The 13827-nt window shown below is 44.6% G+C and overlaps 1 protein-coding gene across 1 annotated transcript in view; it reads right to left on the bottom strand.

Annotated features, from left to right (window-relative positions):
- Nucleotides 1–13592, bottom strand: part of LOC149354399 (nose resistant to fluoxetine protein 6-like) — a 50951-nt gene extending 37359 nt beyond the window's left edge. Inside the window, exon 1 of the mRNA XM_089583314.1 lies at nucleotides 12986–13592. Within this exon, the coding sequence (XP_089439440.1) occupies nucleotides 12986–13271 (286 nt within the window). The 5' untranslated portion in view covers nucleotides 13272–13592. The remainder of the gene's footprint in view (nucleotides 1–12985) is intronic.
- Between the last annotated feature and the right edge of the window lie 235 nt (nucleotides 13593–13827).

Below are 13827 nucleotides of genomic sequence, written 5' to 3'. Positions count from 1 at the left end.
TGACACTCCTTTTAAATGTAGGTACAGTTCACCCAATTACACATATCTTTTCATGGCAGCCTATATTTTCATCCTTGGCATTGCCCTCAAAAGATCAGCAACTGTCACGAAAATAAAATTTAGATTTTTTTTAAAAGCCACTCTGCGGCCGGACGCAGGTTCACATTAATTTTGTAAAAGTTGTGACAAATGCCATTTGTTCGCAGTTGCTGACTTTATTGTAGAGCAGAGGCTTTTGTGTTGTTTTGTATTATGTGAAAAATATTGTAAACAGCTGCGAATTTTCATACAAGTGCTTTTTTGTGAGATAATAAATCTTCTTTACGAATCAAGTCCTCAGAGTCCTGTGTGCACTCGCATTCTTATGTAAATATTACACTGAAAGAAACAACTCTCTCTTCGGCTTTATATTAAAGCAGAAAAATGACTAAGATATTCTTTGAACCCAGGCTCTCTTTCTCTTTATTTATTTAATGGTGGCGTATAATACCCTCAATAAATATTTCTGGCCACGCCACTGCCCTGAGGGCACTCGTGCAGGTTGTGGACAAAGTTGGCCTTGGGATCACTACACAGCTTGAAAAACAGCGAACTCATATTTGTTCTCCGATGGTAGTTATACTTTTGTGCCTTCACAGGAGGAAGTAGTTTCAAACATTCCATCATTCTAGACATCCAGAGAATTTCTAGAGTCCACTTGCGTTAGACGAACGTACTGCAACAGTAAGTTTGAAGAACCGCCCAAGTACTGCGATTATGACGAACAGAAATACGTTTTTCGTCTTGCCTGCAGAAACGACGGAATAACGACGTCTTATGTAAGTCTTTTAGCATATTATATGTGTTGAACAAATTCTGAGGCGCTGGAGACACGTGCTTTTCTATTCTCTGTTTCTGGCTCTTCACCTCTGCAATTCTGGGAGATTGCGTTCCTTGTCAGGTGGAAATGCAGGAGGAAGCCATTCTGAACCTGCCCGGCCCGCAGCCATAGGAACGCGAATAACTTCAAAATAAAAACGGATGCTTTTCCAGTGATGTGGACGCTAAGAACAAGCAGCTGTGTAGAATCACATGCGATGACTTCCCTGACGGCGTCTACGTGAGTGCCTTCGGGCACACAGGAGTGATGAGAGAACTCAATGTATCATCGCTTTCAAGCACGCCTACTGCAAAGCGTGTGCACAAAGGCTGCCTTTCCGCACAGTGGACTGTTCTTAGCCGTGGACCCCGTGGTCTCCGTGCGACTCTCAATAGGCGCTTTCCTTCCTCATCAAAAGAGGCACTGAACCGAAAAGGGTTCAAGGGCGAGACGTGCGTGTTTCATGAAATCACGCTGCCATTTCTGCTTAATTTCGTGGAGGTGGGGAAAGACGGTCTCCGGTGCTACAACATCGGACAGGGTTCTTACAGAGATCATCATTCTCGTGGTGGGTGTAGACAAACATAAACGCAGACTTGTAGATACTTTTGACAGCAGTGGCAGGCTGTGCGTTCATTTGCAAAAGGTATCGTTTGAAGACAACGCGTCTCCAGACGCGTTTCTACGTAAAATCTGCGTCCCTCTATTCTTCAAGGCCGGCTGTTTCCGTCGACCTGTGCGGCCGTTTATTGGCAAATTGCTTTCTGTCATGTCTTCGGCAAGAATTCACGAGGCCGCTCATATCTGATCAGACTGAATGCGCACGAGCCGGGGCACAGTTCTTATAGTTCCTCGGCGACGGCTTGTCCACGGCGCTGGAAGTTTGCACCGTATCACTAGTTTTAAAGCTGCGAAAACTTTCCAAAAATGGTGAGGAATCATTTAGCCTAACGAAGCCGCCGCCACTCTTTCGTGTCGTCGATACCACCGCAAAACATATAGGAAGAGAAAGCGCTACTTCCACGACAACACGCCATCTTTTTTCCACAACTCTTTTTCATATAAACGATTGGCTCCCGCCCGCATGATTCCCGTTTTTTATGGACAGCACCCCAAGATTGATAATAAATTTCGTCCTCTTCGAACTAAGGTTGTACGAATTGTCACCTGGAGAGATTTTACTAGCGTGCTAATTTTCTTCAAACTCCCTGGTAAAATTCTGATTGGAGAAGATATCATAATGTTATAAAAAAATCTATATAAACATTGTACTAAAAATTAATAAATGGCATTATTTCCTTTTGCTTCAGCTGAGACGGTTGGAAATGCCGATTCGTCATTATTTTAAAAAGTATTCTTAAACATGTCTTCTATAATTCTCCCTATTCCTTCTATACTTCTATAGCCCCAGAATACTTAAAATATTCCGAAACGTTCACAACGCGCAATACCAGTTTTGTAACGGAAAAGAGAAAAAAGCAGACCTAAACCACATGCTATGAACGTGTCAAGACAATCCAACAATAGATAAAATCAGGAAGCCGACGCGTGAGCAATGAGAGGGTGTGCTGACCAACCCTGACCTTGCGCACCAATGAGGGTTGGTGGCGGGGGCCATGGCGGCAGCAAAGTCTAATGGCTTGTAGAAAAGGGGGAGCCATTCACCGCCTTTGTCTATGGTTAACAGAATTTTCATTCGTTTATTCTTTCCTGTATTGCCAGCTGCAAATATATTCCGTGAACTAGGACTCCAGAGATTCAGATGTTTGTTTATGAAAATATTACCACGTGGGCGCTTAGAAAACAAATTCGTTAGATTGTTCTCTGTTCTAGCCGCAAGGTATGGTGCGGCAAGGCGTTGCGATTACGTTCTGGATATCTTTAACAGATTGCGGGATGAGATCTATTCTGCGATATCCAAAGGCAATCTGACAGCATTACTGAAGACTTAATATGAAAGTTTCAGTCAAGGTTTAGGAAATTGTTTTGCGTCGTTAGTTTTAGTACGTTTCAGTTCTTTCTTGCAACGATTGCATTAAGGAGCTTGTGTCAGAGAAAATCCGGCGTCGTTGTCGTTGACCGTGAGCGAAAAAATCCTCGAAAATCCTCCGGAGAAGCAACCTAGGAGGCAGGTGGGCTACCTAGGTCACGTGACCTTGTGGCGTGATCACAACCTGCCCACCGAATTGTGAGCAAACTGCCCACCGTGACAGGTGGCAACTAATTTAAGGATTGGTCGCTCGGGAAGAGCAACGCGCACTATTAACAAAAAAAAGACCCAAATAAAAGGAAATGGACTGTTCTCTAGAGCACACCCTTAAGACGGTTTTATTTAATCGATCTAAATGGAGTATTTTATCAGTTCCTCTATACAAGGGTATTCAGGAGTTCAAGGAAGTAAATTTTTTTCTACCCAGAGAAATGGAGCCAAAAAATGAAGTCACACTAATTTATCCTCATTCAGGCTCATTCTTAAAGCAGTCCCAGCGGCGGAAACGGGCAGTAGCGGCGGGGGGCCACCGGCAACCCAACTTGGGAAACTGCGCTGCCCTACTGCGGCCGAGCATCACGCTTTCATTTCGCCGTCTGCAAGCCCATCGGCGGGGTAGGCGGAGGCGGCAGGAGTCATCTGCTTTTGCTGTTCGAGCTAGTTTGGTTAGCTATGTTTGGTTAGCTATAATGTAACATTACAATCGACATTTGAAAACTGGAAACGAGTCGCTGGGCTATTTTTACGGTCGGGCACCACGCTATATTTGACTAAAAACCAGATGAGAATAAGTTGATAATCAAAACACCCCTGAAGGCATTTTTGTGTGGCAGTGTTTGCTTTCATATTAACTTCTTTAAGGCTTGGCATTTCAATATTACCGAGGAAAAATGTCGCCTCATGAGCTGAATCAAGAGCTCAAGGTTGAAACTATGTTCTATCACAGTTTCATGTTCACTCAGCGCATTATAATCTGCTGCAACACACTGCGTGAACCACACTTGAAAAAGCTGAGAGAATTGGGCTAAGCGGGGGCTGTAACGGGGTGGCGACACTAACAAAGGAAGGTCAGGTATGGTTAGAGCACTAGAGGCTTAACAGGAGCAGTTAAAATATGTAGCTTACTGTAGTGGAAACGGGGTAAACCGATATCTTGTTCCGCGGTAGGAGCCCATGAAGGAGCAGAAGTGAGCAGAAATCCAGCGACGATGGTAACCAAGGGTTCGTCATCATAGAGTTTCTTACTATTACCTAGAGGGAAAGCTGGCGGCGCTGCACTTCAGCCACCATGGACGCTCAAAGCATCATGGGCCGGTGAGCTACTTTGTGCGAGACAGTCGTATTTTTTTCGGGAATACGGAGTGTCGCTACTGAGACGTTTAATTCCGAAAACGCTTTGCGTGTTTGCGCAGACGACTTGGGCGCGAACGCAGTGTGTAAAAGCCATAGTAGCAAAACCGCAACAGCACGCGAAGTGAATAAAAGGCTTTTTTTTTTCCTAAATGCCGTTAAAAAAACCTTTAAAGTGTTTAAGCAACAACATTTTTTTAAAACATACTCACTTTTAAAAATGCGCTGGTTAAGCACGAAACGCTTAAGCAGCGTGCTTTTGTAGTGTTCACTACTTGGGCAATAGGAGAGCTAGCCATCTCTTGTTTTGGGCAGACTTTGCATTTATGTTTTTCTGCTCATTTGTTTCGATCATTAGACAAGATATTGAAATATTGAGAGACAGGATAGGATATTGAATGTTAGGAACAATTTATTATCCAATAGCGTTTATTTTTGCATTATTTTTTGGTCACAAGTTCTAGTTTCGCAGTCGGCAGCTCACCGTCCCATGATGCTTTGAGCACCCATGGTGGTTGAAGTGGTCTTGAGGGGGCTCCACGCAAACTCAGATAAATGAGGCTCCAGCTCTCCCTGTAGCTAATAGTAAGAAACTGTATGGTCGTCACTAACCGCCATTATCAGACGACTGACCAAAAGCAGACGAGACGCTAGGTGGCTCGGTTGATGGTGCAAAATGATGTTTGTTATACTTCATTGAGGACTTGGGGCCCATTGAGTCTAAGAAACTCCATTTAAAAATAGGGGTGACAAGAGGGAGAAACCTTCTTAATGCCTCTTTATTGAGTGGAGGAAGTAAAATAGGTCATGTAGCACATTTTTACTCCGTATCGATGAAGTAAATGTTTCCGCATATGCAATTTCAAGGGTGACGCCAAGCATTTATACTCCCATTTGAGTTGATTCTTGTTTACAGTGGGGATTGTACAAGGCCCACCGGTGGCAGCATCTGCCATCCCAGGGAAATGGCAAGGTCAATTCACATAGGTTGCGAAGCCGGAGCTCGAATGCCGTCTAGCACCAAGCGCCAGTGACATCAGTAAGACTACGGAACTGAAGCGCCAAAGTCATGTGTGCGAACAAACAGAAATAAGGGAAAATAATTGGTTATATATTCTTAATCTATAACAGCTTAAAATCAACTTTAATTACTAGATTGGAAAGCGTTTTAATTGTGTGGTTTTCATTTTAAAGTACAACGCTCTTTTAGTAACTTAACATGTATTTCTGCGTTCCCTCACAGTAGCGTCCAGCGGCTGTAGTGCCACCCACGGCTTCCTGGCAACGATGCCACTGGCTGCCGACTACTGCCGGGCTTGGCCGGCGTATGTCGAGATTTCGTTGCGTGTGGCTTTTCGCCTTTTATCAGCACTGATTTTAAGCATTTCGTTACTTTTTTGTCCTCGTGCTACGCTCTCGGCGGGTGCGTGCGCGCGCTTTTCTGCCGTATCAGCCAGAGTTCTAGTCGTACGGTTTTTACGCAGCTGCCATAGGAAAGACGGTGTGGTTCGAGACGAAGAGCGTACAGCACGCGAAGGAATGGTGCTACGTATGAAGGTGTGAAAGAGAGAACTGCTCCGCTGGCCTCATGTTGCAACGCTAGGGTTTTACAGTCGCTTTGGTACTATGGTATGCCGTTTCTGTGGGGTGCCTATACCAGCCAAAAATTGCTGTTGCAAAATGCAGCCCTAATTTCACCGGGGAAGTGCAGCACAATGCACACTCTTGCGCCACTTATGTACAGGAGGCACCTAGCTCGTTCTGTTTTCGTTTATTGTTTAAACTTGTGTTTTGGGATGGTGCAACAACCTCTGGTACCTGTTTTGAGTTGTGTGAGTTATGATTTTCAACGAATAAATTGACTTTCGTTAAAAATTTGCACTGTTGTATCTTTTTATGCCAGCTAAACACAATAGTCACAGTTCTGTCACAGCCTATTGCTCGCAAACTAGGGTCCTCAAGAACGGGTCTCAAACGAAGAGCTATCACTATTCCTATGAGTGTACCTCTCGGGTATAAAGATAAATAGTCGGGACTGTTGGTACGTTGGCATCTTGAACTTACGCGCGACAAACGATGCAAACACGACGGAAGAAGTAACAACGAGTGCGGACTACTTAACATAGCCTTGGTATTCTGCGCTCGTCGTGCCTTCTTTCTTGGTCTTTGTCTCGTGTGTCGCGCTGAACCTCGAGGCAGTCGTAATTTATTTCTCCCGCCCGAAATCCCGCGGCTATGTCGTCATCTTTTTGTGTTTTAATTATGACGTCCTTAGTTAGTTGCCCCTACACTTCGAAGAGGACGCTGTGCCTGCACCATAATCCCCATGTTTTGAACGTAAGGGGTTCTATGGAAGTAGCTATACCACTCTACACCTACCTTGGTAGCAAGGGCGTAGCCAGGTTGGTGTTTTGATGTCAGAACTCCTCACCACCCTCCCAAATTTTCGGCGCGCTGCATCCCCCCGTCCCCCTCTCCTTTCGGCCTTTTTTTTGGCCATGCTATTTACACAAATAGCAGCAATTTTTCTTAGGGGTGTTTTGTTATCAGAAAAAAAAAATCTTCATGAATCAAGTCCTCGAAGTCCTGTGTGCACTCATATTTTTATGCAGATGTTATAGTAAACGAAACAACTAACTCTTCGGCTTTATGAAAGCACAAAAATGACTAAGATACTCTAAGGGTGCAGGCTCCGTTTCTTTTTATTTTTTGCCGGTGGCGTATAAGAAACCCTCAAAAATATTTCTGGCTGCGCCACTGCATGGCTGTGGCGCATAGCTTAACGGCTGCACCACTGCGCCAGGAGTGGCGTGAGGACTCCCAGGGATCTCTGAATGTAAAGCAGAGAATGACCAATTCTGCATATATGGAAATTAACCCATTACGCTCTCGCGTCATGCCCTTAATGCGGAGCTTGAGTGTAACCTCAATTTTTTTTAACAAGATATGGTATTCATCTCCAGTTATTGAATTTTTCCCTCCTCCTTATGGACATTGATCGTTATGTAATTCAGGCATGATCTTACAAAATCCAATAAACCGTTGGAGCCGCCTATTTCGATTGCACTTCACGTGATGGTCAATAAAATTATTATTGATATTATTAAATCATCGCTCTGAAATCAATTGAGTCATCACGACAAAGGACAGAACACCAACCACAGGAACAGTGCAGGTAAGCAACTTCCGAATATAACGAAGAAATCTCTGGGCAGGCTAGCTTATATAAGCCGGATTTAGCCATAAGAAGGCATCCGAAAAAAAAAATTAAAAAGGAATCAGGCAGGAACGCTGCTGGCACGAAGGGACAGAGACAAAGATAAAAATTAACACACTGAACCTACAAACTTCAATAACCAAAGCAGAAGTATACACTAATAGCATTACTACCGCAATTTCATCTATCGCCAATAGTAACAAGGCTAAAAGAATGTGTACGTAAAGTGGTAAAAAGGTGTGCAAGAAAAGAATTTAGAAATGGTAGACTGACAAGTAAGGAGTTCTTCTGGATGTGGTCGCACAAATAGGCAAGGTCTTTAGATGAAACGGAGATTCAAGGCGTTATAAGGCACTTTTCGTGGCTTCGAAGAAAAAAAAAGGACCATTTTTTTTTTGCGCATTGCTTAGGTGAAGCTAGAAAGAGTGTTTTTTCATGGTAGGAAGTACATGCATCACGCTGAAGACGTACAACATTGATTCCATCCTACTTGAACCGTAAAAACAGTCGTTACTCATGCATGTTTTTTCTTCCTCGCTATTGCATGAATTTCGTTTCTTTTACAGCTTTTGTGTCTCCAGGCGGCAGGTGGCACATGAAAGGTTGCTGTAGCGATGTTTTCAGAGTAAGCTTTTATCTTAGCCATGTTTTCTGTCTTATTCAATTAATGGAAGGGGAATGAGGGGCTCGTTATAAATATGAAAGAAGCCAACAGCCACAGAAACCAAAGGGCACAAGGGATTTTTTTTTTTCAATTTATTTATTTATTTTGTGGTGTTGATCAATTTAGAATATTACTGAATATGTTATCGCTTAAAGCTAACTGATTAGAAAAGCAGAAGAAAAACAACCACATGCCGCCGGTGGGATCCGAACCCACGACCTCCGAATTACGCGTCCGGTGCTCTACCTCTGAGCCACGGCGACGGCTGTCAAATCTTCTGTCTTCGGGCGTATTTATGTTTACAAGTAACCTAACCTTGAGAGAAAAAATTACCGACGATTACGTTACTTCCTAATGCGAAATTTGAGCGCAGAAAATAAGCTGTTTCACCTTTTCGATAGATTGAGGCAAAGAAATCGAGCAACACATGTATGCGCTATCACAGAATTGTTTTTTTATTTTTCACACGTATTCGCAATTTCGGCTCGGGCGGTGCACATATACAGATCCGCCGCCACCGATCTGGCTCTCTGATTGCCACCGCACAGGGGTTGCATTGGAGGAGGAGCGAAGAAAGGAATTAAGTTCGAGCCGGCGCTTTGACAACCGGAGACTCGCAGGAAGAGGGGGGAGGGGGGCGGCGTGTACACCCATCGGCAAACGATGGGGGCAGAAGCGCGCGCAGCAAGCGGACAACACGATAAAGGGAGGAGGGAAGAGATAGCAGCGACTGACTGATGCCGCTGACGCCGATAGCGCTGGGGGGATGAAAGGGGGGCGGAGCTGGTTACGAGGCCGACGACAACGCCGACGCCGACGCCGACGCGAAACCCAGGAACGAACGCCAAAGAGCTGCGCTCTAAAAAAAATCCCTTGTGCCCCTTGGTTTCTGTGGCTGTTGGCTTCTTTCATATTTATAACGAGCCCCTCATTCCCCTTCCCTTGTTTGCTTAATTGCTTAGCGAGGGCCTCGGTTCTGGCAGCCTTGACGCCATAGGAAGCATAAGAGGGTTCTCACGCAGCTTCCACCCTATCCGTTCGATGACGTTCGATGACGATGACGATGACGATGACTGTTAAACGGCGGCAAGCCGAAGAACAGGGCGACATGATGCCATGACATTCTTTAGTAGACTGTGTGCCCAGCGCGAGCAACCATTCATGCCCCACTGCATCGCTCACCACCTCAGCTCACCTGACGGAGTTTCTTTCATTAAATATAAAAGATGTGCCTCTCTTCTGCTGCTTCTGTCCTGTCCTCTGTCGTCCTCTCTTAATCGCAGGTATATTTAAAGTGCCTGTCGAAGAGCGTGCGGTCTTTCTGCGCTAGCGGCAAGCTTATTTCGCAAAGAAAGGAAATAAATGAAGCAAACGAGTAAAAACATGCAAGATATAATGAGATTCAAACCAACAGACACCCTTTTATAATGCACTAGTGGGAAGGATCACTTACATCAGAAAAAGAAAAAAGAAACAAAGAGAGCACTGATAAGGCAGCTGAAGAAAAACAAACACCTAGGAATTCAAATCAGCTCGTCAGAGACTTTTAAGTAGTTAGCAACGAGAAAGCATCTGGTTGAACTGATAATGAAAGAGGTTGCGCAACACTGGGCTTGACAACTCGCATCTCGGTTGTTTGCTGCTGCTGAATAATCGCGCTTCGTGGGATTGCCACTCTCCTGCCGTGTGTGCAAACGCAGCCCAGAAGGAACTTGGAAAGCGTTCAAATGCCTCTTGGGTGTTTAGATTGCTTTCTAGCATCCAAAGCCGTAGCGCTACGCTAACGGATAGCAAATGATGGGACAGGTAAGTATTCGGCTAATTACGGACCAAGCATATGCAGAAAAGCATGGCCAACGAGAGGTCGTATTAAGAATGTTGTTAATACGCATCATTCATTCAAGATCGATCGCCTCCTTAGCTATTTTGCATACCGGGTGTTTTTGTTTTTTAGAAGGTCCACAAGTTCCAAAATAGGGTTTTTGAGGTAAAGGGAAGCATTTTGCGGCATAGTATACCAGTGCTAGAATTACGTAAAAAAAACAGACGAGTCATGCTAACTAGTAAAGTGATTAACTAAATTATGATAGTTAACTTTTTAACTATTACTGACACAAAGCTGGTTGCAGTTAGATATTTGTAGCCGGCCGTCAGTAATAGCCACATCAATCTTTCGAATTATGAAAACTCGATTACCCTTGCCGCTGTCACTGTACTAGTTTTGGCTACAGTTTGCCAAACTACATGCGCTTTCAAAAAAAAAGGCAAAGCAACCCCTCCAGTGCACGTAACTTGTCGAAATAGGCAAATTTTGTTGAGCCACAGCGATGAGGGCAATCGTGTTTTAGAAATTCTAAAAACTGATATGGCTATTACTAACAACCGGATACAAATCTATAATTTCAACCAGGTGCATATCAGTAACAGTTAAAAAGTTAACTATTGGAATTTGTTAACCACTTCAGTAAATAACGTGATTCGCCTGCTATTTGACGTCTGCCAACACTGATACTACTATGGAGCAAAAAAGCTTCTCTTTACCCCAAAAATCCTATCTCTTAAAATTAGTGGCCGGCTGCCCTGAAGCATCCGGTACGTACCTAAGCAACTGAGGTTAACTAATTAACTTTTACATTAGCACTGTCGGGGGATTAGAACAAAATGGTGGGTTCGAAGGTGCGGAAAAGATAATTACAAATGAGTTTCTGAAACGAAGAAAAAGAAAATAAATGCGGCGTTTTTTCGAGTACCAAACCGAAACTGGCTGCATGAGGCTCGCAGGAGGCAGAGTGCAAACGCAACGTCAGCTGGTGATGTGTTGCCCTGCGTACGGTTCCCAGTCCGAAGTGGCCAGCGCTATCGTATTACGGCATACGCTTGCTTTTGATCGTCGCAAAACTCCCGGTATAGCTATACATCTATGCCTTAACTGGCCAGCACAGAGGCGTTGGTAAATAGAGCATCGTTGTTTCTAATTTTTGTAGATTAAATGCCTGGGCTAAGTTGAAAAAGCTTTGGGTTCACTTTCTTAAATATTCGGTTATGTACACTGGGATCGGTCTTTGATTAAGCGGCGTATATATACAGCCGTCGGCATTATCTCACGAGTATTTCAATCCAGTTTTTTGTGTCCTGCTGTACTGGGTTATTCCAATCCGCCGGAATTTTTTACTTGCTTCACAAATCAGCCGAATGAGGACATAACCTTCGCCTTGGAATCCACTGAATTTACGTAAAAGAACATTAACTTTCCATGGCTCTTCCATATCTCTTCCCTTAACAAGAATATGAAGGAAGACAACACTGTGATGTTTATTTTATCACTGAAATACAATTGAATAGAAAGCAGAAAAAATCTACCAATTGCCACTGTTGGGACCCCAGCCCACGACCTGCGAATTTTGAGTGCGATGCACTACCAACTGAGCCACGGTGCTGGCTGCCCAGTGATGTGCTTTCGGGGGCATTAATATTCTGTGTAACATAACTGTCAGAGTGTTCACCAGCGCTACCCTTCTCTATAGGGGAGGACGTAGTACTTCCTCTATTACCACGAGTGTCACGTTGAACGTCATTGAACGGTAAGGGCGGGAGCTCGCCCAGAACCCTTTTATGCCTCCTGTGGCAACAAGACTGTCAGAGCCAAAGCCGTGTTTAAGACACTAACCAAACAAGAGAAGGAAAATTAGCGGCTTGCTATGTTATAACCTAACCGTATTGACCGTACCGTAATAACTACTATAACCGCAATACGACGCTGAAGTATCAGCTGTACCTTGTTTTGTATTTTGTTTGCCGCCATTGCATTGTTTCTTTTTTATGACTGCTTTTAGATCGAGTGTTGTCGTGTTGATTTTTTCTTTTCTTCATTTTTTCCTTTTGGTTTGCAGCCACCCCAAATTGTACTCACACTCCCTCTTACGCAATGCCTGCGTGCCTCTAAGGTACAAACAAATGAAATTAAATGAAATATGATTGAAAACGATAGTCACCCTCACCAAGTAACATAGGGGAATGTTTCTTTTTTATAGTTTTTTAAAAGAGAAATTAATAGTATATCATTCTGTTACTGAAGTATAATTTATTAGGCAATAGAAGAAAAAACAACCGCATGCCGCCGGTGAGATCCGAACCCATGACCTCAGAAAGTGTTTACGTCCTTTAGCGACCGAAACAGTCAAATGAATATTGACGCAAAGAGCTCACCAAGAGCTTTTCAATGACGGACATTACGAACACTGTCACTAAGAAGCGCATGGAAAAAAAAAATAGCAGTAAGCATAAAAGTGAACAGACCGGGTCATTTAATAAGGTATTTCTTTGCTGCCGCTTGTTTTCTGCTCAAGCGCCGAGAAAGTGAGAGAGAGAAAAATATTTATTTTCTGACAACCCTGTTCCGAAGTTTAGCTCCTCTGCCGATCGACACCTCGGAGAGCATTTCACGCGTATACTTCGCTTCCTTCTCCGAAGCACCTGTTTCTCGACTGCTGTTCGCGCTCTACCGTTCGGGAGTTTTGTTGAACCTCCTCGAGGTTGTCAGCAGGGACTGTAAATTTTGCAATTCTTTCCGCTGAAACTACGCATTCCCGTTTAATGTCGGTGAGTCTAGTAATGGTGCTGCACAGCAGTTAATATTCAAGAAGGGATTTGTTAATTAAAAAAAAACAACAGCCTCGCAAACCATATATAATCTTTGATTGCCGAGGAAACCACTGAGCAGAGTGCGTGTGCCCAATGCTAAGTATGGCTTTGGGCATGCGCACTTCAGACTCGAATTTACCCGCGGCAAGTAAAGAATGAGCACTGTAATACAGGCAAGGTTAATTGCTTAACGAACATCGCACTTGACGCGACAGCAAGCGAGAGGGCACTTCGACTTCATGATTTGTTCTGAGCGATACTCACGTCGTAGTGCCCACGGCTCCAAGTTGCGGATTCCGCGTACCAGCGTGAGTAGACCGACGCTGCACTCGGCTGACACTTCGGCTTCCAGGAGCTTCCTCGTCAACGACGGGGACGCTCGGTCCATGGCACCGGCGATCCATTCTTTCAGTTTGTTTACATAGCTGACGTTTCGCTGCTCGGTCACTGATCCAGGGGAATCCCCGTCGGACCCGGTTCCACCGAGGCAGCACGCAAGGCACCCGAAGAGGACGGTCACCGCGAACAGAATCCGTTTCTTCAGACTCATGATGTCGCTCAAAGTACCTAAAACTTTGAACGGGTGCAAGCTGGCAAAAAGACACGAAGGATGCTTGCAAAAACTTACTTAAGGTTATTCATATCCTACGAAGTTGCCTTTCGCTAAACTAAAATTCAGAAAACTGCCTCGTCGCGCGCTGCCGCCAGTAGCCCTTCCCAAACGGGAGCACGAGGGAAGGGAATTCCAAAACAGCGCATCTGCATGAGAGTCCCAGGAGCAGTGTGAAGAGATCAAGTGCACGCGTGCGAAAGGCGGCTGCTCGCCATTCACCTCTTTTATAAAGCTCGCAGTCATGACGCGCGTACGGCACGCTGTTCCAAAAAGAGCCTCTCCTGGAGAAAGACGGAAGGAGCACAAATGTGATCGGCTCTTCGCCCTCGCCTTTTTTCTTGGCAGTGGCCTTCCGTTGGCGTGTGGCGTTGTCTTGTTTGGCGCATACAAAGCGCCTTGTTTCTTTTTCATTTTTGTCTGTTATGGCCACCGCCAAATCGTCTTGGCTGGGTATTCGCATCCCGACTACCGACAGGCATGGTTTGAGGTTGAA

The sequence above is a fragment of the Amblyomma mixtum genome, chromosome 3 (assembly GCF_055824585.1).
Source record: "Amblyomma mixtum isolate Tamu chromosome 3, ASM5582458v1, whole genome shotgun sequence".
NCBI classification, from domain to species: domain Eukaryota; kingdom Metazoa; phylum Arthropoda; class Arachnida; order Ixodida; family Ixodidae; genus Amblyomma; species Amblyomma mixtum.
This window is presented reverse-complemented; position numbering and strand designations above follow the sequence as displayed.